Source organism: Mesoplodon bidens (genome assembly GCF_964165515.1).
Source record: "Mesoplodon bidens genome assembly, chromosome: 12".
NCBI lineage: Eukaryota > Metazoa > Chordata > Mammalia > Artiodactyla > Ziphiidae > Mesoplodon > Mesoplodon bidens.
In genome coordinates, this window is record NC_138168.1 from 13884040 (window position 1) to 13911943 (window position 27904).

At 40.2% G+C, this 27904-nt stretch overlaps 1 protein-coding gene across 1 annotated transcript; it reads right to left on the reverse strand.

Annotated features, from left to right (window-relative positions):
* On the reverse strand, positions 1-27850 carry SDHAF4 (succinate dehydrogenase complex assembly factor 4). The gene is made up of 3 exons (XM_081250748.1): positions 27714-27850; positions 15295-15444; positions 1-420 (listed from the first exon to the last, which is right to left on the reverse strand). Exons 1-3 carry the CDS (start codon positions 27775-27777, stop codon positions 311-313), a joined length of 324 nt encoding a protein of 107 aa, XP_081106874.1. The 5' UTR covers positions 27778-27850; the 3' UTR covers positions 1-310.
* Positions 27851-27904: the final 54 nt, after the last annotated feature.

The following is a 27904-nucleotide window of genomic DNA, read 5'->3' on the forward strand; positions in this document are numbered from 1 at the left end:
AAAAAAAAGTTGTTTTATTTACATTTGTATCTTATAAGCAACTGATTAACTTAAACTGAAACATGATGAAATAAAAGTTTGCAGCTCTAATCATCACTTAAATATCCCAATACATTTAAATTAAAATTAATGTGCTAATATTTCCTCTTTCCTGATTTATAACAGCATATTTTCTTCCAAAGCTATATTTTTTTAAACACATTATATAAATTAGATGACTTAAAGGATATACAGAAAGAAAATCATCAAAAATAAGTTAATTCAGATGCACACAATCAGAAAAAGATATTGAAGTTAACAAATATGTGGCTTAAAAATCGATACAGCGTCCTTTTCGTTCCCAGTCTCCATATCGGGTAGGTTCTGGGCCCCTGGGTCCACCTCTTTCTTTGGTAACAGGATTAACATCATCCGGGAATTCTGAAGAAAGACAGACAGAGATGTAAAAACAAAAGCAGTCAGTGGAGATGGGAAAAGCATTATGGTCAATTCTGCAGAGGAGGCTGCAGAGCTGACAGTCAATAGGCTGCATGCTACTGATGAGGCCACAACTATGCAGTCCTTAAACAAACCCTCCCTAGAGAGCGGTTCCTCGCCCCAGTTTGAGAAATCACTTTAGCATCCAATCTTCATATCCAATCTACTTTATTTCCTGCATTAGTGACTTAGCATTCTCAGAGGACTCTCAGGCCCTCATCTGAGGAGTGGCTGGGTTAGAACAGAAGGAAAGGGGTGCAGAGAATAGAGAGTACAAATCCACAGGGTTTGGAAGGTTTTGAAACAAGATTACTTTGATTCAGTGCCTTATTTTTCTTAACAGTGAAGTGGGTACAATAATCATACCTGCCTTACTATCTTGAGAAATAAAAAAAGAAATGCATGTAAAAGGTCTAGCACACAGTGCCAGCTACATAAGAATGCTCAAATAATTTTAGCTATGAGTATTAATTTTCCTCACCATACAGTTTTGGCTTCAGCCACTGGTTCCCTGAAACTGCCAATTATGGGCATAACAGCTGTTATTATTGTTAACAGTGTATGCTCATAATATGAATATCCGTTTTGAGTCAGGCCCAATTCTGAGGACTTTATACATATTAATTCATTTAACCCTCATAATAATCCTTTGGGACAGGAACAATTATTGTCTCCATTTTATAGATGAGGAAGACGAGACTAAGTGATGAAACTGAGTTTGAATTCACACATTCTGGCTGCAGTCTTGCTCTTAGCGCATACACTGTACTGATCTGTACACAGGAAGATCAGGAGAGGAACCAGCTATTAGAAAGAATCCCAATTCTTAAACAATGTCTAATCACTCATTCATTTTCTTTGAAGTATAGGTGATTTACAATATTTTATTAGTTTCAGGTGTATAGCACAGTTCAGTTATTTTTACAGATTATACTCCAGGAAAAGGTATTACAAGATCAAGGCAATAATTCCCTGTGCTATATATCATTGTTGCTTATCCAATTTATACACAGTAGTTTGTACCTCTTAATCCCATACCCCTGTCTTGGCCCCCCCTTCCCTCTCCCCACTGGGAACCACTAGTTAATTTTCTATACTGTGAGTCTGTTACTCTTTTGCTATATACACTGTTTTATTTTTTAGGTTCCACATGTAAGTGATAGAGTATTTGTCTTTCTCTGATTTTTTCACTAAGCGTAATATTCTTGAGGTCCATCCACGCTGTCACAAATGGCAGATTTCATTCTTTTTAACGGCTGAGTAATATTCCATTTTGTGTGTGTGTTTGTATCTTCTTCATCCATTCATCTGTTGGTCACTTAAGTCGCTTCCATATCTTGGCTATTGTAAATAATGCTGCTATGAACGCTGGGGCGCACATATCTCTTCAAATTAGTGTTTTCATTTTCTGTGGATATATACATAGTAGTGGAATTGCTGGGTCATATGGTAGTTCTATTTTCAGTTTTCTGAGGAACTCCATAATGTTTTCCATATTGGATGCACCAACTTACATTCCCACCAACAGTGTAAGGAGGGTTACCTTTTCTCCACACCCTCTCTGGCATTTATTATTTGTTGACTTTTTGATGATGGCCATTCTGACCAGTGTGAGGTGGTGGTACCCCACTGTAGTTTTGATTTGAAATTCTCGAATAATTAGTGACGTTGAACATTTTTTCATGCGCCTGTTGGCCATGTGTATGTCTTCTTTGGAAAAATGTCTATTCAGGTCTTCTGCCCAATTTTTGATTGGACTGTTTTTTTATATTGAGATGTATGAGCTGTTTATATATTTTGGATATTAACCCTGTGTTGGTCATATCGTTTGCAAATATTTTCTCTCATTCACAGGCTGTCTTTTCGTTTTGTCCACGGTTCCTTAGCTGTGCAAAAGTTTTTAAGTTTAATTAGGTCCCATCTGTTTATTTCTTTTGCCTTAGGAGACAGATCCAAAAAAATATTGCTACAATTTATGTCAAAGAGTGTTCTGCCTATGTTCTCTTCTATGAGTTTTATGGCTTCAGGTCTTACATTTAGATATTTAGTCCATTGAGTTTATTTTTGTATATGGTGTGAAGAAATGTTCTAATCTCATTCTTTTACATGTAGTTGTCCAGTTTTCCCAGCACAACTTACTGAAGAGATTGTCTTCTTCTATTGTATATTCTTTCCTGCTTTATTGTAGATTAACTGACCAAAGGTTCACGGGTTTACTTCTGGGATCTCTATTGTGTTCCATTAATCTATGTGTATGTTTTTGCCCCGGTACCATGCTGTTTTGATTACTGTAGCTTTGTAGTATAGTCTGAAGTCTGGGCACTTGACACCTCCAGATTTGTTCTTTTTCCTCCAGATGGCTTTAGCAATTTGGGGCCTTCTGTGGTTCTATATGAATGTTAGGCTTATTTGTTCTAGTTCTGTGAAAAATGTCATGAGTATTTTGATAGGGATTGCATTTAATCTGGAGATTGCTTTGGGTAGTATGGCCATTTTAACAATATTAATTCTTCCAATCCAAGAGCACAGGATATCCTTCCATTTCTTTTATCATTTTCAATTTCCTTTATCATTGTTTCATAGTTTTCAGAGTATAGGTCTTTCACCTTTAAATTTATTCCTAGGTATTGTATTCTTTTTGGTGTGATTTTAATGGGGATTGTTTTTTTTACTTTATCTTTCGGATAGTTCATTATTAGTGTATGTAAAGGAAACATATTTCTGCATATTAATCTTGTATTCTGCAATTTTACAGAATTCATTTATTAGTGCTAATAGTTTTTTGGTGGAGACGTTAGGGTTTTCTATATATAGTATCAAGGATCTGCAAAGAGTAACAGTTTACTTCTTCCCTTCACATTTTCATACCTATTTATCTTCCTTGTCTGATTGCTGTGGCTAGAACTTCCAATACTATGTTAAATAGAAGGGGCAAAGAGTGGGCATCCCTGTCTTGTTCCTGAGTTAGAAGAAAGGCTTTCAGCTTTTACTGCTGAATATGATGTTAGCTGTGCATTTGTCATAAATAGCCTTTATTATGTTGAGATATGTTCCCTCTATACCCACTTCGGTGAGAGTTTTATAATGAATTTTGTCAAATGGTTTTTCTGCATCTATTGAGATGATCAGATGGTTTTTATCCTTCCTTTTGTTAATGTGGTGTATCACATTAATTGATTTGCAAATATTGAACAATCTTTGTGTCCCTGGAATAAATCTAAATTGATCATATACAATCCTTTTAATATATTTTTGGATTCAGTTTGCTAATATTGAGGATTTTAGAATCTATATTCATCAATGATATTGACCTGTAGTTTTCTTTTTTTGTAGTGTCTTTGTGTGGTTTTGGTATCAGGGTAATTACTGGTGGCCTTGTAGAATGAATTTGAGAGTGTTCCGTCCTCTTCAATTTTTTGGAATAGTTTGAGGTGGTTAGGTATTAGCTCTTCTTTATATGTTTGGTAGAATTCTCCTTTGAAGCTGTCTGGTCCTGGACTTTTGTTTGCTGGGAGTTTTTAAATTACAGATTCAACTTTACTACTAGTGATCAGTCTGTTCAAGTTGTCTATTTCTTCTTGATTCAGTCTTGACAAGTTGTATGCTTCTAGAAACTTATCCATTTCTTCTAGGTTTTCCAAGTCACTGACATATAACTGTTAGTAGTGTTCTCTTATGATTTTTTCTATCTGTGGTTTTTGTTGTTACTTCTCCTCTTTCATTTCTTATTTTATTTGGGTCTTCTCTCTTTTCTTCTTCGTGATCCTTGCTAAATGTTTACCAATTTTATTCATCTTTTAAAAAAACCAGCTCTTGGTTTCACTGATCTTTTCTATTGTTTTGTTGATCGCTATTTTATTTCCCCTCTGATCTTTATCTCCTTCCTATCGCTGACTTTGGGCTTTGTTCTTCTTTTGCTAATTCTTTTAAGTGGCAGGTTAGGTTGTTTACTTGAGATTTTTCTTCTTTCTTGAGAAAGGCCTGTACTGCTATAAACTTCCTTTTTAGAATTACTTTTGCTGCAACCCATAGATTTTGGAGTGTTGAATTTCCATTTTCTTTGGTCTTGAGGTATTTTCTGATTTCCTCTTTGATTTCTTCATTCACCCATTGGTTTTTTAGTAGCATGTTGTTTTAGTCTCTAAGTATTTGTTCTTTTCCCATTTTTCTTCTTGTAATTGATTTCTAGTTTCATACTGCTACAGTCAGAAAAAATGTTTGATATAATTTCTATCTTCTCACATTTTTTTTTTTTTTTTTTGCGGTATGCAGGCCTCTCACTGTTGTGGCCTCTCCCGTTGCGGAGCACAGGCTCTGGATGCGCAGGCTCAGCGGCCATGGCTCACGGGCCCAGCCGCTCCGCGGCATGTGGGATCTTCCCGGACCGGGGCACGAACCCGTGTCCCCTGCATCGGCAGGCGGACTCGCAACCACTGCGCCACCAGGGAAGCCCCTCACATTTTTTTGAGACTTGTTTTATGGCCTAGCATGTGATCTATCCTGGAGAATGTTCCATGTGCACTTGAATATAATGTGTATTCTGCTGTTTTTGGATGTAATGTTCTGTACATATCTGTTAAGTCCAAGAGGTCTATTGTGTCATTTAAGACCAGTGTTGCCTTATTGATTTTCTGTCTGGATGATTTGCGCATTAATGTAAGTGTGGTGTTAAAGTGCCCTACTATTGTGAATTTCTCCCTTTTTGTCCGTATTTGCTTTATATATTTAGGTGCTCCTGTATCAAGTATTTATGTTAATGATAACATCCTCTTCTTGTATTGATCCCTTTACTATTATATAATGCCCTTCTCTGTCTTTTGTTAGTCTTTGTTTAAAGTCTACTTTATCTGATATGAGTATTGCTACCCCCACTTTCTTGTCATTTCTGTTTGCATGAAATAACTTTTTCCATCCCCTCACTTTTTGTCTGTGTCTTTAGCTCTGAAGTGAGTCTCCTGTAGGCAGCAAATAGAAGGGCCTCATCACCCTATGTCTTTTGATTCAAGTATTTAGTCCTTTGACATTTAAAGTAATTTCTGATAGGTATGTACTTAATGCCATTTTATGTTTCCTGGTTGTTTTTCTATTTCTTTGTTCATTTCTTCTTTTCGTTTCTTCTCTTGTAGTTTGATGATTTTCTTTAGTAGTATGCTTGTATTCTTTTTAGTTTTATCTAAACCAAAACTATCTAAACTAGTTTTGATTTGTGATTACCATGAGATTCAAATATGTTGACCTGTAACTATATCTACTTGTTTTGAACTGATAGTCATTTAAGTTCAGATACATTTGAAAAGATTTACGTTTTTTACGCCTCTCCTCTACATTTTGTTTTTGATGTCATATTTTAGATCTTCATGTTTATCTCTTAACTGTTTATTGTAGTTACAGTTGCTTCTACAATTTTTTTTAAGTTCATCTCTTTCTTTTTAATTCCTTGCCAGTCAGTCAGTAACAACCAACAGATATTATTAAGGTTCTGTTTTCCAGCCCTTCCCTTACAGCTACAAGTTCATTAGGTACGTAGGGTCTATGTCCCAGGTCACTGCAGGCATCAGTTAACCAAATGCTTTTACAATTTTTTGTTTTTTATCTTTGTACTGGCTTATTTAAGTGGTTGATCCTAAGTCCTTACTATATATTTACCTTTCCTATTAGGATTTCCACTTTCCTACAGCTTACTTCTTTTCCACTCAGAGAAGTCCCTTCAACATTTCTTTTAGAGTAAGTTTAGTATTGATGAACTCTTAGCTTTTGCTTATCTGAGACGCCATTTATCACTCCTTCTATTTTAATGATAATCTTGCTATGCAGAGTACCCTAGGTTGCAGGTTTTCCCTTTCGGGACTTTGAATATATCGTGCTGCTCCCTTCTGGCCTGTAAGGTTTCTGCAGAGAAATCAGGTGACAGACTTATAGGGATTCCCTTGTGTATGACACTTTTTCTCTTGCTGCCTTCAGAATCCTAACTTTTGCCATTTTAATTATGATATGTCTTGGTGTGCATCTGTTTGGGTTCATCTTGTTTGGACCCTCTTCCTGTACCTCGATATCTCTTTCTTCAGACTGTGGAAGTTTTCAGTCACAATTTCCTCAAATACATTTTCAATTCCCTTCTCTCTCTCTCTCCTCCTTCTGGGCCCCTTATATGTTATCCCAGAGATCTCTTACACTGTTTTCCATTTTTAAAAACTGCCTTTCTTGGGCTTCCCTGGCAGCGCAGTGGTTGAGAGTCTGCCTGCCGACGCAGGGGACACGGGTTCGTGCCCCGGCCCGGGAAGATCCCACATGCCGCGGAGCAGCTGGGCCCATGAGCCATGGCCGCTGAGCCTGCGCGTCCGGAGCCTGTGCTCTGCAGCAGGAGAGGCCACAAAAGGGAGAGGCCCACGTACCGCAAGACAAACAAACAAAAAAACCCTGCCTTTCTTTTTGCTGTTCTTATGGGGTGATGTGCATTATTCTATCTTCCAGATCACTTATGCGTTCTTCTGTGTCACTTAGCTGGTTATTCATTCCTTCTAGTGTGTTTTTTACTTCAACTATTGAATTCTTCATTTCTGATTGGGTCTTTTTTATATTTTCTAGTTCCTCGTTAAAAACATTGCTGTGTAGATGTATTCTTTCCCCTAATTCAGTTAACATTCTTATAACCAATGCTTTGAATTCTTTATCTAGTCAACTGTTTCATTAGTAGTTTTTTCAGGGGTTTTCTATTGCTCTTTCAATTGAGAGGAGTTCCTCTGCCTTTTCATTTTGCTTAACTTTTCCTGCCTCTGCGAATTTAGGTGAAAGTTACCTTGAAGGAGTGTTCTTATGTAGGAGTGTCCCTATACAGACTGCGTGTGCCCAATGCCTTTTGTGGGAGAACTGAATTTGACATGGATGCAAATCATGTCTTTCCTCAGGGTGTGCTGACAGCTATCTCCTTGGTAAGAGGTGGGCTTGCTGGTGGAGGGGCTAGAGCTGGAGCCAGGTGTGGGGCAGGACTTCCCCTCTGCTAGGTGGCTGTCGCTGCCCTATCAGGGGTGGGGTCTGATCCCAGGTTGCTGGAGCAGAAGCCCTGAGCATCAGGCATGAGCTGGCTCTGTTCCCATTAAGTGGGTCTCTTCCTCTCTCCTTGCCCCAGAGCAGAAAGTGCTGAAGTGAGTGGGGCCTATGTGGGCTCTCCGCTCATGTCAGCCCCAGACAGAGGTCTGAGCTGTCTCTGCTTCACTGCCTGTTCAGGTGCACATATTTGTTTCCCATGCTCCATTCAGATGCAGCCTCAGTACAAGTCCACTTTGACCCTTTCAGCTGATCACTGCCCCCAGCCCGTCACCTCCATCTGCCTGTGGAGCCACATTGCAGAGCTGTGGGGGCCCGTGTGGACTCTCGGCATGTACCAGGAGTGAGCTGTGGCAGGCCAGCTGCTGTCAGAGGTCTGGGCTGCTTCTGCTGTGCCACTTGAGTAAGTCCCGACAATGGCTGCCGATACCCCTCCCAGGCTCCACCCTGGGACTGGGTCACCTCTGTGTCCCACGGCTGAGTCTTCTTCCTGGTAGTGGCTGCCCCAGAATGGAATGAGTGGGACCAGAGAGTTGGCTTGGCTTGGGGCTGGGGTGCATGATGAGGCAGCCGCAGGACTTGGCAGCTGCTGGAGCAGACCTCTCTCTGCACTGCCTTTGGGCCAAGCCTGCGTGCGCCCTCCTCACAAGCGGAGTCCAGGTGTCCCTCTGCCCTCCTGGGAGTCCCAGTTGCCCTCCAACCAGCCAAGGGGGCTCGTCTCCCCTGTGGAGGACGCCAGGACTAGGGCACCCAATCTGTGGTTCTCAGCACTCACTGCCCATGGTGAGTCTCTGCCATGTATTCTCCCTTTTCTTCAGAGTCCCCTCCCAGGGGCACAGGTCCTGACCTGATCACTTTTCTTCCCTTCCTACCCAGTTATGTGTGGATATTTTTTTACAGTCTGGGTTGTACCAGGGTCTTTCTGCTAGTTTCCAGTGAAATTGTTCCATATATAGATGTATTTTAATGTGTCCGTGGGGGGAGGTGAGCTCCACATCCTCTTACTCCACCATCTTGATCAATCTCTCCAAACTGCGTCTCTTTAGAAAACTAAACGAACATCACCAAAATCATGTCGGCAAAAGAAAGCAGACACGGAATTTACCTTGAAAAATTTCAAACATTTATTCATTTCAAAATTCTATCTCCACTGTGAATAAACTATCCCCACCCCTCATCATTATTCTGTTTCTAAAGGACTCCTTGCTTTGACTTCCTCTGAAAGTCTCTCTAGCGGAAGCTTTTCTTCTCCCATATCTCTGGGGCTCACTGTGTCTTAGTCAGCTTGGGCTACCGAAACAAAATACTAGAAACTGGGTGGTTTAAACAACAGAAATTAATTTTCTTACAGTTCTGGAGGCTGGGAGTCTGAGATCAGGGTGCCAGCATGGTTGGGCTCTGGTGAGGACTCTTCCTGGCTCGCAGATGGTCCCTTCTCATTGTGTCCTCACGTGGCAGGGAGAAAAAGACAGCAAGGCCTCTGCTGTCCCTTTTTATAAGAGTACTAATTCCATCATGGGGCCCCACCCTCATGACCTCACTTAAACCTAATTATCTCCCAAAGGCCTTCAACTCCAAATACCATCACACTGGGGGTTAGGGCTTCAACATATGGATTTTAGAGGCACAATTCAACCCGCAGCAGGAGGGAAGAAGGAGAGGGTCAAGATGTCCCTGCTGCTCACTGCTGTTCCCAGCCTCTTGTTCTACCACCACACCTCTACAGCCCTTCCTCTTCTGAATTCCAAACTTCACCTCTCCAGTGCTTTTCTCCAGTCTCGTAAGAAACTCAAAGACTCTTCTATCGTCTTGGGCAGGTAGTTTCATCTCTCTTCCCATTGCCCTTAATATCAACATCCACATTAAGAACATCACATACTGGGGCCACAAATTGTCCTCAATCCTCTTCCCTAGCAATCTTTATCTCCATTTCTGCCATCCATTTGGGTTTTATTATTTCTTGCATATGTTCCTTCTCCAAATCCCGCACTCTTGAGCTCTCTTCCTTCTGACCACAACCTCCTATCCATCCCTCCATCACCCTCTTCTTCATGTGTGTTTAACCTAATCTTCACCCTCATTATATCCTGTAGTTTTCTAAAACTTTTTATTCCCACTACTTCAACCCTGAAATCATACTCTGAGTCTCATTCTAGACAAATGCGATATTTCTAATTCACCTCTGTTTTCTGACTCTCATGGCTCCAGACTAACCTGCACAGAAAGCTGAATTAATATTTCTAAAACAGAATCCCACCTCCATACTATATTAAGGGAAAGAAGCCAGACATAAATGACTAGGTACTGTATGATTTAATTCAGTTAAAATCCTAAAAAAAAGCAAAACTATAGTGACAGAGAAGAGATCAATGGTTGCCAGGGGGATGTGAAAATGAGACTAAATATAAAGAGGCATGGGCTTCCCTGGTGGCACAGTAGTTAAGAATCCACCTGCCAATGCAGGGGACATAGGTTCAAGCCCTGGTACGGGAAGATCCCATATGCCACAGAGCAACTAAGCCCATGCGCCACAACTACTGAGCCTGCACTCTAGAGCCCGTGAGACACAACTACTGAGCCCACGTGCCACAACTACTGAGGCTTCACGCCTAGAGCCCATGCTCCACAATGAGAGAAGCCACTGCAATAAGAGAAGCCCGCACAGCGCAACAAAGAGTAGCCCTCGGGCTTCCCTGGTGGCGCAGTGGTTGAGGATCCGCCTGCCGATGCAGGGGACACGGGTTCGTTCTCCGGTCTGGGAGGATCCCACATGCTGCGGAGCGGCTGGGTCCGTGTGCCATGGCCGCTGAGCCTGTGCATCCGGAGCCTGTGCTCCGCAACGGGAGAGGCCACAGCAGTGAGAAGCCCGCGTACCGCAAAAAAAAAAAAAAAAAAAAAAAAGAGTAGCCCTCACTCGCCGCAACTAGAGAAAGCCCGCACGCAGCAACAAAGACCCAACACAGCCACGAATGAATGAATGAATGAATTTAAAAAAAAGAGGCATGGGGAGTCTGAGAGATAGAACGTGTTATAGTTTGTGTTGGTTACATGACTGTAGTCAATTGTTAAAATTCACTGAACTGTTCACTTAAAATGGGTGAATTTAAAAATGGGTAAATTTAATTACATGCAGATCATACTTAAAGAAAGCCCATTAAACAATCTCCATCTGAGAACTTTCAGTGTTTTCCTCACTGTACACTGCAAAAAGCCCATATACTTCAGGTCCTCTCAGATTTGAAACGAATCTACTTTTCTGGCCTTATTTTCCATTAATCCACTATACACACTTTACGCATTGGCTAAGTCTTGCATGTGTCAAGTTCCCAGCCTCTTTCTTTCTGATCATTCCTTTCTCTCTTTTTTGGAAACATCTCCCCACAACTCCTTATCTACTCATTACAATTTCACTGATCCTTTAAATCCCAACTCAAATGTGCTCTCTTTTGTCTACCTCTCTCTAACCTCTTGCTGTGTATCTCTCACATCATTTACCACACAATGTCCTGTTCATAGTTATGCAGGCATTCCATCTTCCTTTCCTTACTCATCTTTGCATCAAACAGGGTGCTTAGTTGCAAACAAGCATATCATCTTAGTAACAAAAACTACTCTCTGCAAAGGTAACCTATCATTTTTTTCTTAGAATAAAGTAAAGAGGCAGGGAGACTACATTAGAAGGAAGACAACAAGGAAGAATTACAGACTTGTTAGGAGACCAACAGAGCTAGAGACAGCTTGAATTTAGGCTTTATTAATAGGATGGATAAAAGGAGATGAATTTGAGAGATGTTAAGAAGGTAGAACCAACAAGACTTGGTTAGTGATTGGATCCAGGACACAGGAAAAGGCAGGAGTGAAGCATTATCCCCAGATTTCAGGCTTGGGGTAGACTGGGAATTCAGAAGGAAGAGGATTGGGGTAGGGCTGGTGGGAGGGAACAATGAGAAAAGGATGAGTTTAGTTTTAGACGCAATAATTTGAGATGTACCTGGAATATGCAAACAAAGATGTTCCAGTTGTAGACAGGAGCAGCTCAGGAGAGAGGTCTGACTAGAGGCATAAATGTGTGAATCATCAACACATACGTGATATTTCAGACCATCTCAGGAAGATATGAGCTCTTCTAGGAATGCTTAGGGGGCTCGGGACAAAGGCTTGGCATATACATACATTTGAGAGTTGGGCAGATGCAGAGGAGCTTAAAAAAGAGCCCAGGAAGAAATGATTGAAGAAAGAGGATGAGAAACTGAAGAAGGCATAACCGAAACCAAAACAGAACATTTCCAGAAGCAGTAGTTAATACTGTCAAAGGCTGTGGATAGTTCAGATAAATTGAGGATTGCAAAGCATCTACTGGATGTGGTAATGTACCTTCAACAAAAACTTCAGTAACTTGAAAATTAAGATGGATGCCTAGCCTTGTGTCGTCAGATAGATGATTACCTTTTGAAATATGCTTTTTGCTTTGTATTAAATGTATATATATTTATCATTTTAACCATTTATAAGTGTACAATCCAATGGCATTAAATATTCACAATGCTGTGCAACCATTACACTATACCCCAAACTTTTTCATCCCCAGTGTAAATTCTGTACCCATTAAATAAAAACTTTCCCTTTCCCCTTCCCCCAGACCTTGATGACCTCTAATCTACCTCCTATCTCTATGAATTTGCCTACTCTGGGTACCTGATATAGGTGGAATCATATAATATTTGTCCTTCTGTGACTGTCTTATTTCACTAAGCATAATGTTTCAAGGTCCATCCATGTTGTAGCATACATCAAGATGCCATTCCTTTTCATGACTGAATAGTACTTCACCGTGTGTACATATCACACTTTCGTTTATCCATTCAGTGGACATCTAAGTTGTTTCTATCTTTTGGTTACTGTGAATAAGGCATGGCTGTGCAGATATCTGTTCAAGTCTCTGTTTTCAATTATTTTGGATTTATACCTAGAAGTACAATTGCTAGATCACATGGTAGTTCTATATTTTACTTTTTGGGAAATTGCCAAACTGCTTTCCATAGCAGTTGCATCATTTTACATTCCCTCCAGAAACACGTGTGGTTCCAATTTCTCCACGTTGTCACCATCACTTGTCATTTTCCAGTTTTTCTTAAATTATAGACATTCGAGTTGGTGTGAAGTGGTGTGTCACCATGGTTTTGATTTCTATTTCCTTAATGATTAGTGACATTGAGCATCTTTCCAAATGCGTGTTGGTCGTTTGTATATCTTCTTTGAAGAAATGTCTGAGTTCTTTGCCCATTTTTGAATTGGGCTGTTTTCGTTGTTGAATTGTAGGAGTTCTTTGTTCTGGATATTAATTCTTTTCAAATATATGATTTACAAATATTTTTCCCCATTCTGTAGGTTATTTTTCTCACTTTCTTGATAATGTTCTCAGATGAACAAAATTTCTTAATTTTGTTGATATCTTATTTATATATTTTTACATTTGTTGCTAGTGCTTTTGGTGTCATATGCATGAAATCATTGTCAAATCCAGGGACATGAAGAGTCTGCCCAATTTTCTTCTAAGAGTTTTATAGTCTTCCCTCTTAAGTTTAGGTCTTTGACATATTTAGAGTTAGTCTTTGAATATGGTGTAAGCTAAGGGGTCCAATTTCATTCTTTTACATGTGGATATCCAGTTTTCTCAGCACCACTTATTGAAAAGACTGTCCTTTTCCCCACTGAATGGTAATGGCAACCCTGTCAAAAATCAATTAAGCATATACGTGAGTGTTTATTTCTGAGACTGCTGCTTTTGTGTGAGACATTTTAAGGAAATATTTCCTCTCAGATTTTTATGCTTAGCTAAAACCTTTGAAGAAAAATTTTACCTCTAGATTAATGGCAACTTTTTAAAAGACTCCATCATCTGGGCAGGTTGATCTGGTTATGAGATTGGGCTTGGTAGAGTGCTATAATCTGAAATACTTAATGAATGAGCAAAACCCAAAAGCTTTTATATTCTAGGAAGAATTCCAGACACAGGTCCCTGTATCCTCTACTGGTATCTTCTTGCCTAGGATGCTTCACGTCATAGATGGGTTAGCGCTCATGAGACTGGAAAAACCAGACAAGCAGGGCAGGCTTGCCGAAGTTTCAAAGTGGTATGTTTACATTTATGCTGTATGAAATGCTATTTTTTGAATAGCTAATATTTGCACATTTTCCACAATTCAATGGTACAAAAGGATACAGCATGAAAATAAAGTAGTACTTAAAAAAAAAAGCTTTAAGGGCTTCCCTGGTGGTGCAGTGGTTGAGAGTCAGCCTGCCGATGCAGGGGACGCAGGTTCGTGCCCCGGTCTGGGAGGATCCCATATGCCGCGGAGCGGCTGGGCCCGTGAGCCGTGGCCACTGGGCCTGCGCGTCCGGAGCCTGTGCTCCGCAGCGGGAGAGGCCACAACAGTGAGAGGCCCGCATACAGCAAAAAAAAAAAAAAAAAAAAAAAAAAAAGCTTTAAGACATGAAACAAACTTTATATATACTGAATACAAAATAATGTTTAGTCTATCATCCCTCCTCCCCCCACAAAACCTCTTTATTCTCCAAAATATCCCCTTCTCTTTCCCCAGCCATGTAGTTACAGTGAGAACAACCACATTTTCACCTGTGACCCAGGCCACTGGCCACTGGTTGATTTAGCTGTGGACATCTGTTCCAAGGTAGGCCAATGAGCTCTCTTCTTAAGGAATATGAAATCAGGACTAAGAAATTGTATTTTCAGTCTTGTTGTTCTCTTGAACTGAGCAGCTGCTAGGAGCAGTTACTTTCTGCCCAGTGGACTCAGAAGGGAGTATGGAGACAGAAAACAATGAAGAGTAGGCACCAAAGACAAGAGAAGGAAGAACACCCTGGTTTCCATCCAGTGTTTAGTCCTGAGGTCCCAGTCTTCTTCTAAGGCCCAGAAGCATTACTGCCCTAGGGAGCCTCACTTGCTCCCTGTACCTTAATAACAACATACCCTATCTTCTGCTTAAGTCTGTTCAAGTAAGTTTCTGTTATTTGCATCTTAATTCATATATTTTGCCATGCGAATAATGGAGTGTAATAAATAAATTAATCAAACATAATCAATCACTGCCAGGGGCCTGGAAATCTTTTTTTTAACCCATACATATTGACAGTCAATTCAGTAAGTCCCCTACATATGAATCTTCACGTTGCAAACTTTCAAAGATAGAACGTGCATTCCATCCACGTCAGGCATGAGTGACATTGCAGTTTGCCCTCTGTCTCCTGTTGCTGACCATCCTTCAGCTCTACCATCTCCCACCTCCTCCCCGTCCCCCAGTCAGTAACTCTTCTTTCCTGCTCACTCGATGCCAGCCCCTGTGTGCCAGCTGGTGTACTGCACTACTGTACTTTTCAGGGGACTGTACTGTAAGATTAAAAATGTTTTCTTTGTTTTTTGTGTTTCTTTGTTTTTTATGTATTATTTGTGTGAAAAGTATTATAAAGCTATTACAGTACAGTACTATATAGCCGACTGTGTTAGTTGGGGACCTAGGCTAACTCTGTTGGACTCACAAACAAATTGGACTTACGAATGTGCTCTCGGAACAGAACTCGTTTGCATATAGAGGACTTACCGTATGGTAATTTTATTCATTGTTGAAATGCTCTTTATTACTGTCAATGAAGAATTATAAACAATAACATGCTTCCTTCCTTTTATTTGCTTCTCAATGACTGAAACACTTTCTTTGAGACCAAAAGTTAAGAGAGGAGCTTTACTCTACTCACTTGTCAGTGGTTCTTTCTCTAAATTGGAATCTTCTGGTGCATCAAAACGACCTTCTGGTAACTTTGGCTTCTTGAGGGGTTCTTTGATGGGTTTGGATTTTTCTCCTTGAGAACTTATTTTCCTCAAAGAATGACACAGAATGGGTGAGCCTAGCAGAGTGAAGACAGTGAAACAATAGGAGCTGTTCATTTATTCTACTTCAAAATGTAATACTTTTACTTGTGTTAAGCTTACACATTCACAGTTATCAAAATTAAAAAGTACAGAAGGACACACAGTGACCACCCTTCCCTCTGCCCCTATCTTTCAGACGGCCAGTTCCCCTCCTTGGAGGCAACCAATGCTATCAGTTTGAAAAGAAGAGCTCTGAAATGAGTTAGTTAACCATTATCAAAATTGCAAAAACAGATATAAAACGTGGATTCCTGGGACTTCCCTGGTGGTGCAGTTGTTAAGAATACGCCTGCCAATGCAGGGGATACGGGTTTGAGCCCTGGTCCAGGAAGATCCCACATGCCACGGAGCAGCTAAGGCCGTGTGCCACAACTACTGAGCCTGCACTCTCGAGACCACAAGCCACAACTACTGAGCCCACGTACCACAACTACTGAAGCCTGCGCGCCTAGAGCCTGCGCTCCGCAATGAGAAGCCACCATAATGAGAAGCCCGCACACCGTAACAAAGAGTAGCCTTCGCTCGCCGCAACTAGAGAAAGCCTGCGCGCAGCAATGAAGACTCAACAAGGCGAAAAATAAATAATAAATTTATTTTTAAAAAATTAAATAATAAAATAAAATAAAATACGGATTCCTGTCTGAAGCAATGCCAAAAATACCAGGAATCAGATCATTAAGAGTAACTAAGTAGTAGGAACTTTTCAATGACAGTATTTAGTATTTAAATCTCTGTAAGTCACAAGTCACTGTATTTACTATTCTTATATTTAAATCCTAATCATGGCCCTCTTTTTCTGCCAATGAAGCATCTTAAAATGTACTGGGCACCTGCAATTTATAAATGAGCTCGCTTTCTAGGATACAGTGAGAAAGCTAAGCTTTCAGTATATTATGAAAGGCATCCAACCCTTGTTGAGGTAACGCTCAATAAGGGCAAAACCACTGTGAAAACTGGCCTCAGGGATGGGGTCTTCACCCTCCTGAGGGAAGGGCTTCCGAGGCAGACAGAGGTGGGTGCCAGTTCTGGTCACACCACTGTAGCAGCACGGTAATGGCCCCCAAAGAGGGTGAGAACCTCATATCTGGAAACTATGTGCAGGCTAGGTCACATGGTGAAGGAGAATTAGGTGAGAGATGGAACTGAAGTTGCTCATCAGATGACCCTGAACTAGGTAGACTGTCCTGGATTACCTGGGTGGGGCCACTGTCATCACAGGGGTCCTTAAAAGGGGAAGAGAGAACTGGAAGAGAGAACCAGAGAGGTGGCAGTGAGAGACAGACTTGATGATGTTGCTGGCTCCAAAGATGGAGGAAAAGGCCACCAAGTCCAGGAACTTGGGCAGCCTCTGGAAGCTGGAAAAGAGAGGAAACAGATTCTCCCCTAGAGCACCCAGAAGAAACACAACCCTAACACCTTGGTTTCAGCACAGAGAGACCCATTTCAGACTTCTCACCTCTGGAACTGTAAGGATTTTTAAGCCACTAAGTTTGTGGTAATTTGTTACACCAGCAATAAGAAACTAAAACAAATACTTACTAGTTGTTTGACCTTTGTCAAGTTATTTACCCTTTCTAAATCCATTTCTTCCCCTCTAAATTGAATATAACAGTAACTACCTCATGAGGTTACTAAATAGATTAAACAGGACAATTCAGGCAAAGCACTTAGCACAGTGACAGACTGTATCTATTATTATTATTATAGAATTATCTGGAAGCTCCTGATAGCATTACATGTAGTTAGAATTTTCTTTCACTACATGTATTTTATTCATATTCCAACAATGACTACACCACCCTACCCCCACCGCTTTAAAAAATTATATATATATATACACACACACATACACACATGCAAATATATATGCACAAGTATTTGTTTGTATGTATATATGTCTCCATGTATATATATATATATACACCCTCCACAGCCAATTTGGAATTTACATTAAGACTTGTTTGTAAGATTACATAAAGTTAACATTACATACAAACTGCATTAACAATTTCAAAATAGTACATCAGGCTGTTAATTTGCACGTCCACTGCATGTATCTCAGTGTCTAGCAACATTGCTGACTGTCTGAATGTCCAACTGTAATGCAGATTAGTCTTCAGCCAACAAAATTCAAGGATTAAGAAAATAAATATACAACTGAATGTATTAAGAAAGCTACGACTTACAGAATATAGACTTCTCCCATCTAAATACTCACTTACATAAAATACTTCACATTTGTGATACTAATTGGCTGAGAAGAATCTGTGAATCAATAAAAATTTCTATACATATTAAAATAAAAACACTTACCTAAAACTTTAATGTATTTATTGAGTTAGACTATAGACCACTTTGCCTTCAAACTTCCACTTCGTTATTTAAGGGCATATTTTACTTTTAATTATGTCCTCATAATACTACTTAGTTAAGCATTCACTAAAAATCAAAAGAGAAAAACCTGCAAAAAAATATCTTATAAAGCATTTATCTTTATTAAGAAACTATATGGGGGCTTCCCTGGTGGTGCAGTGGTTAAGAATCTGCCTGCCAATGCAGGGGGTATGGGTTTGAGCACGTGACCAGGAAGATCCCACATGCCATGGAGCAACTAAGCCCGTGCACCACAACTACTAAGCCGGTGCTCTAGAGCCTGCGAGGCACAGCTACTGAGCCCACATGCCTCAACTACTGAAGCCCAAATGCCTAGAGCCCATGCTCTGCAACAAAAAAAGCCACTGCAGTGAGAAGCCTGTGCACCGCAACAAAGAGTAGCCCCCGCTCACAGCAAGTAGAGAAAGCCCTGCGTGCAGCAACGAAGACCCAACACAGCCAAGAATAAAAATAAATAAAGTAAATTTATTTAAAAAATTATATGGGTAACAGAAATGAGTTTCTGATCATACTAATATATTTCATATAATAATCTGTTCTTGGTTTTTTGTGGTTGACTATTTAGCAAAATATTATATTGAAAATGTTGGTGAATGTAAACCATGCACAACTGAAAGACATTCTCGGTCCCAAATCACAGGGTTTGTATCAGTCATTTGCTATCCGAAATACAGGATTCTGTAGAAGTTGACAATATTATATCCCAATTTAGCAAGTTCAGCCAGCCTCCACAATAGGAACTTCTGTCCATCATATGATGTCCAACTTTCTATCCATCAACAAATCTAGTAGAAATTTGTAAAGCATTAAAGGTTGTTTACTAAGTCATGACAGTTTAGTAATAATTAATACAGATATACAGAAAGGAGAATTTTAACAAATAGATTGTAAATGTGGACAGATTTTACATCTACTCTGGCTAATAAATAGTTTCTGCATTTGGTTACTAATTAAATCTATTTTACTGTACTTTAAATAACTTACTTTGAAGGCTAAAATTCAGCAAATATTTAATAGATACCAGTAGCCATTGCTACTGTGCACTCAGCCTTGACTCAACACAATTAAATTAGTAATTCTTCTTTTAGGTTTGGCTGTTTTAGCAACTTAAAAAAAAAATCCCTGTATTGGAAACTTGAAATGATATTCAGTGTAAAAAGTAACCTTGGTATGTTTCAAATCTGTAGAAATTCGTAAGCATTTATGAAAAATCAGGAAAATGGCACAAAATCCCTGGCTGTCAATTATAATGTAGACAAAATCTGATGCTAAAACTTTTGCTTCTTAAATGATGCAGATATATGAACTGTAAAAAATTTTGCTTCCTAAATGATGCAGATATATGAACTATAAATAAGAAAAGTAATTTTATGTTTTAGTTGCTTCCTGTGCGCCAGGCACAGCGCTAGGGACTGAAAATACGTCAGCTTATTTAAACCTCACCATAAACTGATGAGATGTGTATAACTGTATTTTACAGTAATTCTGTTCAGTATGAACACAGTCATTTTTGGAAAAGTGACATTAGGCAGATGTGGTAGAGACTGCTAAGTGTCACACGTAGCCACTTCCCCTTCTTCCACTGAGTTCTAGGACGCCCATTCCTGCCTGGCTTGTGATCAAGCCGAGCACCAGGCCACTCGCTTAGAGATCACATTTCCCAACCTTCCCTGCAGCCATGAAGCCACGTGTCCAAGTTATGGCCAGTGGGCTGTGGCTAGAAATGGCACGTGCCAATTTTAGGTCGCCTCCATTTTGCAACGAACCAACTGCCCTAGATTTCTTTTTCCCTTACCTCAGGTTGTAATGTAGCCATGGCAGTGACCCAGCTATAACCTTGAAGATGAGGACAGAACCTAGGGCCAAGGGATACTTACACTATTTAACAACTTGTATGACACAGACACTGCTCCGTCATAATATATGTCCAACCAACCAGAACTGACACAGGCTGTCAATAACTAGTAAAACGCTACTAGTGTGCATGGGTTTCACTAGTCATTTACAGCCTGTGTCAAGATGAAAAGATCCTGATTCCTGTCCCATCAGGAGGACTGCCAGAGCAGCTAGGCCCTCCCCTTAAGTAATGCAATGGAGGAGCAGAAAACACAGACTACGGGCACCAGAGTCACACTTGGGTCCCAGGGCCACCCATACCACTTAATAGCAACATGATGCAAAGAAGGTTTCTGTATCTCACGGAGTCTGTTTTCCAATCTGAAAAATGGGGATATATCTCCTACCTTGTACGGTAGTTCAGAGAAATGAAGCAATGCGTATGTCTTCAGGTGCACACACTGAGTGTATTAATAAATTGAGCCTAACCGTGGGACACAGAAGTCAACGTGCACAAGCGTTTTGGGTAAAGAACAGAAACGTGAGTGTACCCTGGGGAAAGAAAGAAGAGTAGCAAACTGTAAGTTTGAGAAACTGGTCCCTCAGTCTGGCTTTGGGTAGTTCTGAAGGAACTTTATCTACACAAAGAAGGGTAACAAGGAAAAGCCGAAAGACCAGTTTTCTCAAGGGATTCTGAGACCATGGAAGCACGAACAGAACTATTTTTGTAGTTAGGTAAGCATGTGTCAAAATGCAGAGGAAAAGAATTTCCCTCATTTCTGCACAGTACAAGATCAGATGGGATACTGCACTCCTTTTTTTTTTTTTTGCGGTACGCGGGACTCTCACTGCTGTGGCCTCTCCCGCTGAGGAGCACAGGCTCCAGACGGGCAGGCTTAGCGGCCATGGCTCACTGGCCCAGCCGCTCCGCGGCACGTGGGATCTTCCCAGACTGGGACACGAACCCGTGTCCCCTGCATCGGCAGGCAGACTCTCAACCACTGCGCCACCAGGGAAGCCCACTACACTCCTCTTGAGAAACAGGGAAATGCACCAAAAAGCCCATGTCTTCTTTTTCAAGGGGTGGTTTGCCCTTATCCAGAGCCTATTGAGAATTGTGTTTACAAGTACATATCAGGTTGCTGGTAACTCACCCTCAGAAAATATCAGGCAAATATACCATGCAGCTGATAGTAATCAAATTGACAAATGGGACCTAATGAAACTTAAAAGCTTTTGCAAAGCAAAGGAAACTACAAACAAGATGAAAAGACAACCCTCAGAATGGGAGAAAATACTTGCAAATGAATCAACGGACAAAGGATTAATCTCCAAAATATATAAACAGATCATGCAGCTCAATATTAAACAAACAAACAACATAATCAAAAAATGGGCAGAAGACCTAAATAGACATTTCTCCAAAGAAGACCTACAGATGCCCAAGAAGCACATGAAAAGCTGCTCAACATCACTAATTATCAAAGAAATGCAAATCAAAACTACAATGAGATATCACCTCACACCAGTTAAAATGGGCACCATTACAAACAACAAATGCTGGAGAGGGTGTGGAGAAAAGGGAACCCTCTTGCACTGTTGGTGGGAATGTAAATTGATACAGCCACTATGCAGAACAATATGGAGGTTCCTTAAAAAACTAAAAATAGAACTACCATATGACCCAGCAATCCCACTACTGGGCATATACCCAGAGAAAACCTTTATTTAAAAAGACACATGCACCCCAATGTTCACTGCAGCACTATTTATGATAGCCAGGTCATGGAAGCAACCTATATGCCCATCGACAGACGAATGGAGAAAGAAGATGTGGTACATATATACAATGGAATATTACTCAGGCATAAAAGGGAATGAAATTGGGTCATTTGTAGAGACATGGATGGATCTAGAGACTGTCATACAGAGTGAAGTAAGTCAGAAAGAGAAAAACAAATATCGTATATTAACGCATATATGTGGAACCTAGGAAAATGGTACAGATGAACCGGTTTGCAGGGCAGAAATAGAGACACAGATGTAGAGAACAAACGTATGGACACTGAGGGGGGGAAGTGGCGGGGGTGGTGGTGGTGGTGGGATGAATCAGGAGATTGGGATTGAGATATATACACTAATATGTATAAAATAGATAACTAATAAGAACCTGCTGTATAAAAAAATAAATAAAATTATATTAAAAAGAAAAACAAAAAAACACGTGGACACAAAGTAAAATGAAGAACCCAATATTAAAGGAAGATCTAAAAAAGCAGTCAGATAAAAGACATATTACTAGTAAAGGAACAAATATTAGACAGATGACTTCCCAATAGCTATAATGAAAGCCAGAAGAGATAGAGCTGTGAGAAAATGATGCAGCCATTGAAACCACCTTTCAAGAACAAGAGAGGAATAAAACAAACCATATTTTCAGATCAAAAATAAAATATATATTTAAAAAAAAAACACAGAACTTTATCACAAGACTGTCACCAAAGGGAACTTCTAAACAATGTACTTTAAGAAACTGATCCAAGGACTTCCCTGGTGGTGCAGTGGTTGAGAATCCACCTGCCAATGCAGGGGACACAGGTTTGAGCTCTGGTCCGGGAAGATCCCACATGCCACAGAGCAACTAAGCCCGTGTGCCACAACTACTGAGCCTGCACTCTAGAGCCCACGGGCCTAGAGTCCATGCTCTGCAACAAGAAAAGCCACCGCATTGAGAAGCCCAGGCACCACACTGAAGAGAAGCCCCTGCTCAGTGCAACTAGAGAAAGCCCGCACGCAGCAACGAAGACCCAACGCAGCAAAAATAAATAAATAAATAAAAAATTTTAAAGTTGTTAAAAGAGTAAATCCTAAGAGTTCTCATCACAGGGAAAATAAATTTATAAAAAGAAAGTGATCATAAAAGTAAAGTGTGAGATAAAATAGAAGATAAAAGTTTTATATATTGACTGTATAAAAGTGCAATAACAGTATTGATTTGTGTTACTACACAATTCCACCTAATATACACACAACAAACACACACAAACACACCCCTAAAAGGCTGAACAACAGAGGTGGAGGGTGAGTGAATTCAAAGCATTTTTAAGCTTTGTACTGTTTAGGAGGAGAATAAAGATATTAATAAACTTTCGACTTCCTTAAGCATGCATTTAGATTTCAAAGGTAACCAATAAAAAGCAGTGTGTATCTTCCAAAGCAGTGTGTACCTTCATTTTTTTCCTGTTTTTCCAGCAGAGGAAACAAATTAAAAAAAACAAACACTGAATTCAAAGTATGACAAATAGAAGGTGTGAAAAATAAGATGGTAGAAATAAAGCCAATTTTATCAGTAACTATAATTGTAAATTGATTGAATTCTCCAGTTAAAAGCTATGCTGTCGGACTTCAAAATAAAAACTCACCAAAATCTAGCCATATGTTGTTTATATGAAGAGAACCATTACCATGGTTCAAAAAAAAAAAAGGACCAATGTTATGGACGGAAGGTTTGTGCCCAAACCCCCCCCCCCAAATTCATATGCTGAAATTCTAACCCCTGATGTGATGATATTAGGAGGTGGGGCCTTTGGAAGGCAAGTAGATCATGAGGGTGGAGCCCTCATGGTGGATTAGTGCCCTTATAAAAAAGGCTATGAGAGCTTGCAGGGGCCTTCTACTCTCTGCCACATGAGGATACAACAAGAAGACAGCCATCTGTGAACAAGAAAGCAGGCTCACACCAAAGACCAGATGTGCTGGCACCTTGATCTTGGAGTTTCCAGCCTCCAGATCTGTGAAAAACAAATGTTTGATGTTTAAGCCGCCCAGTCTATGGTACTTTGTTATTGCAGCCTGAGCTAAGACATGTGAGATGCACCATTTCCACATCTTCTAAAAAAAAAAAGGGAACCCACAGAAAATGGAAAGAAAATAACAACAATAAGAGAAGAAAATAATAACATAAATAAAAGACATAAAACTAAGAGGAGCAACAAAACCAAAAGTTGGTTCTCTTAAAAGACTAAAACTACTGTGAAGTCTTTGGTAAAGCTAATATGAAAACAACAACATAAACAAAAACACCCAATAAAACCAAGAGAAGACAAAATAAATAATATGAGTAAAAGAGGAGTACATAGCTACATAGAACAAAAGTTTTTTAAAAACCCCAAACCAGGAACTTTATGCCTATATATTTAAAGTATACAAAATGAACAATTTTCTCAAAAAATTTAACTTATCAAAACTGACTTTAGAAGAGAAAATCTGATAAATACCACAATAATCATTACAAAAATTACCAATAATTTAAAATCTTCCCTCAAAGAAAAGGGCAGGTCTAGACAGTTCTGTAGGCAAATTGTAGCAGACACTCAAGGAAGGGAATATTTGAATCTTAAAAAAAAAAAAAAAACTAATATAGAAGAGAAAAGGATGAGAAGACTCTTGAATTCATTGTAAGAGGCTAGAATAACTTTAATTTCAAAACCAGAAAAGGAAATTGCAAGACAGGAAAATTACAGGCCAACTTCTAAACAAAATATTAGCATACCAAACCCAACACTATATTAATAATATAATCAACCTGATCAATCTGAATATTTTCTAGAAATGCAAGAGTGATTCAGCACTAGAAAAATTTATAATTCACCAACCCACCATATTAAAGGAAAAAAATGAATTAACAAACAAGATAAAGAAAAATGAATTACTAAATTTCAAGATTTATTCTGTCTTAAAAAACAGACAACTACATAAACAAAAAAAACCCCAATCCTTCTAGAAATGGCAAGGGACTTCGTTAACCTAATAAAGGGCACACCTACAGTTAATATTACATGATGAAATATGAACATATTCCCTTTACAATTATGAACAAGTATGCCTATCACCACTTTTACTCAACATGGTACTGGATATCTGAGCAAGGACAGAAAAACAAGAGAAAAGAAAAAGATATAAAGGTTGGAAAGGGAGAACTAGATTTTCATTATTTGCAGGCAATATTTGTGTCTACCTAGCACCGCCCCACCAAAATCTGCAAATAAATTATTTAAATTAATAAAGTAATTTAGCCAGGTTACTGGACACAAAATCAATAAATAAGTCAACTGTGTTTCTATACATAAGCAGCAATCAGAAAATGATAATCTTTTATCATTTGTTGTAGCAGTTGTAACCAAATCCCAACAGGAACTTTTTTTTTAAGAATTTTATATGGAAAGCAGATATCCAAGAAGAGCCAAGACACTTCTGAAAAACAAGATGAAAGGACTTACCATACTAAATATCAAGAGTTGTTACAAAGGCATGGTTATTAAGACAGGTGTTACATCACAGGAACAGACAAATAGTTCAATGGAACTGAAGAGAGCGAAGAAATAAACCCCCGTGCATATGCATATGTAAACTTGATTTATGACAGCTGCGTTACATCAGGGGGGAAAGGTCCAATATATGGACCTGGGACAACTGGTTACTGACATGGGAAGAAAGTGAAATTGGTTTCCTGCCTCACACCATACATGAAAATCAATTCCTGGTAGCATAAAGGCTTAAATATAAAAAGCCAAACTATAGACCTTTGAGGAGAAAATACAGAAGAATATCTCTACGACCTTAGGGTAGGGAAGGCTTTAAGAAAGACCACAAAGTACAGGCAATAAACAAAAGGATCAAGACAAGATTATAGTAAAATTATGAATACCTGTTTATCAAAAGACACCTTTCCTTTGAATCTGTGTGATTGTACAATCAGATCCATTATTTTATTCTGTCTACTGCTGAAGATAATTTTTTTAAAAAGACACCATAAGAGTAACAAAAGCAGTCCACAACCTGAGCTTGAGCTTGTATGGCCATTAGCATAAGTGAGGCCATCTTGGGCCCATACAGGCTTTCTGCTGACCCTACCCAGGACTGTACTGCGAAGTCAATCACTCTCTGTTGTCAAGAGCTTAGCAGTTAATCAACATTGTTTAATAATCATTCGGATCAGGTGGTCTCTATACTTTGTTCGTCCCCAAACAATGAGGAAAATAAAATCTTCGCTGACATATTCTGGGCACCCACAAGACCAGTCACCTACTCATAAATCTTAGGAACGCACTTCCTGTTTCCAAGCACATACCTCCATAGTCTAGGTCAACTATATAACTGTCCCAATGGCCCCCTTAGCGGTTTGAAGGGCGGCTGTTAACTCCTCCTGATGGTTGTCCGCCTGCTCTCAGCCTTTACAGGTAAGTTACCCTATGATAAACTGATTCACCGATTGTATGAACCTGCCTGCTGTGTTTTTCAGTCTCAAGATGCCTTCTCAGTTCAGTAAGCACTTCTCATTCCCTCCGCCCTCAAACAGAGTTATTTTCCATTTACATAAGTAAAAAAGGTATAGTGGTCAAATACACGTAAAGAATATAAATAAGAAAGACAAACAACCCAATAAGAAAATGAAGAGATACTTCATCAAAAAAAACGAAAAACTTTCGAAAAGATGTTTAACTTCTCTAATCAGAGAAATGCAAAATCGTAATGAAATACCGTTTCAACACCCTGTAGGCAGACAAAAATTAAATTTTCTGATGCTATCCAATGTTGGCAAGTGTGTGGGGCAACAGGAACTCTAATACTGCTGGTAGAAGTATAAATAGCCAGTAGGAATGGAAAATGCCTTTACAGCTTGCCATCGTATTGTAAAACTGAACAGGCCTATGCCACATATTCCAGGAATTCAACCCCTTGTGCAAGTACACCTACAATGTACACAAGATGTGTAGCAGTCAATCCTGGTGCTTCTAGAGTTACACAATGTCCACTGAGAAGGGGAAAGGAAAAATGTATGATACACTCTCATAACTCAATGAATAATTACAGCATCACATATCAACATGGATGAATCTCAAACCTGTTAGTTGAAAAAAGCAAGAAAAATAAATACAAATGGCATGAAGCCCTTTCTATAAAGATCAAAAGCTTGCAGTTACACAACTGCATCAGGAAGCAGGTAGCAGGTAGCCGTTTGGCAATGGAAATATTCTATTTCTTAAACTGGAGAATGGATTCATAAATGTTGGCTTTGCTTCATAACTTACATGTGTTATGTAAATTTTTGGTATGAAACACTTCATTCTTAAGTTTTGAACATTAGTGAAAAAGGGATATTGAATGAACACACAACGGAACTTTACACAGTTATTACGTCGAGGTTTGGACAGTATGGGACTTTTGCTTTATATATTATTCATTTCTGGATCATTTAAAATTTTTACAACTAACAGGTAGTCTGTCTGGGGAGAGATGATTACAGAAAGGAAAACAAACTTTATAGGAATCTGGAGCCCATCAGGAGGAGGGGCGGAATTGTCTTCAACTTAACACAATTTCTCCAGGATGTCCTAAATTAAAACTAGGCTTAGCATACTCTGTGGGTTAAGGCTGTAATATTTTGAGAAAATTTTCCAGCAAAAATGGGTTTTACAGAAGATTGGTTTTTACTGAAAGCATGCATACTTTCTCAGGAACAATTCCTTTCACCTCATTTTTATTATACTTATTTGCCTTCGGCCCACTTTTCCAAAACTCTGCACTTTTCCACTTCTAGTACTGTAGACTGCCAGAGGTCTTTTTCGCTGTAAATAAACTAAATAAGCAAATGATGACTCCATTGCCTTAGGGCCCGCTTTACCACACTCTCCACGCGCACCAGACGCCGCGCGCCCTGCGAACCCCCCAGGACTCAGGACGCCCGCCCCGCTTCGGGGCCAGCGCGGTGGCCGCTGGGAAGGAGGCGTCCGGCCAGCGGGGCCCAGCGACTGTCCAGCTCCGGTCCCGCCCTGAGCTCGGGCGGGTAGGACCTGCCGGGGAGGAGCGCGGTGGCCGTGCCGTACACGAAGGCTCGGCAGGCCCGGGGCCCCCGAGTCCGCGACACGCCGCTGCCCCGCCGGACGCGTTTCTCGCGGCACCCGTGCCTTCGCGACCCCGCCCGCGACCTCGGCCCCGGGGCCGGGCGCCTTACTTGCCGCTCTCCACGCTGTGGCCGGGATGTGGCCCAGCAACGAAGCAAATCCCAGCACCACCATGACGCCAGGTCCCGCGGCGTCCGCAACAGCCGCGTCTTCCCGGCACCCCCCGCGGGAGGGGCGGGGCCTCCGCGGGTGCGCGGGGCCTGTGTGGGCCTGGGGCGGGGCCTCCGTAGCCAGCGCTGGA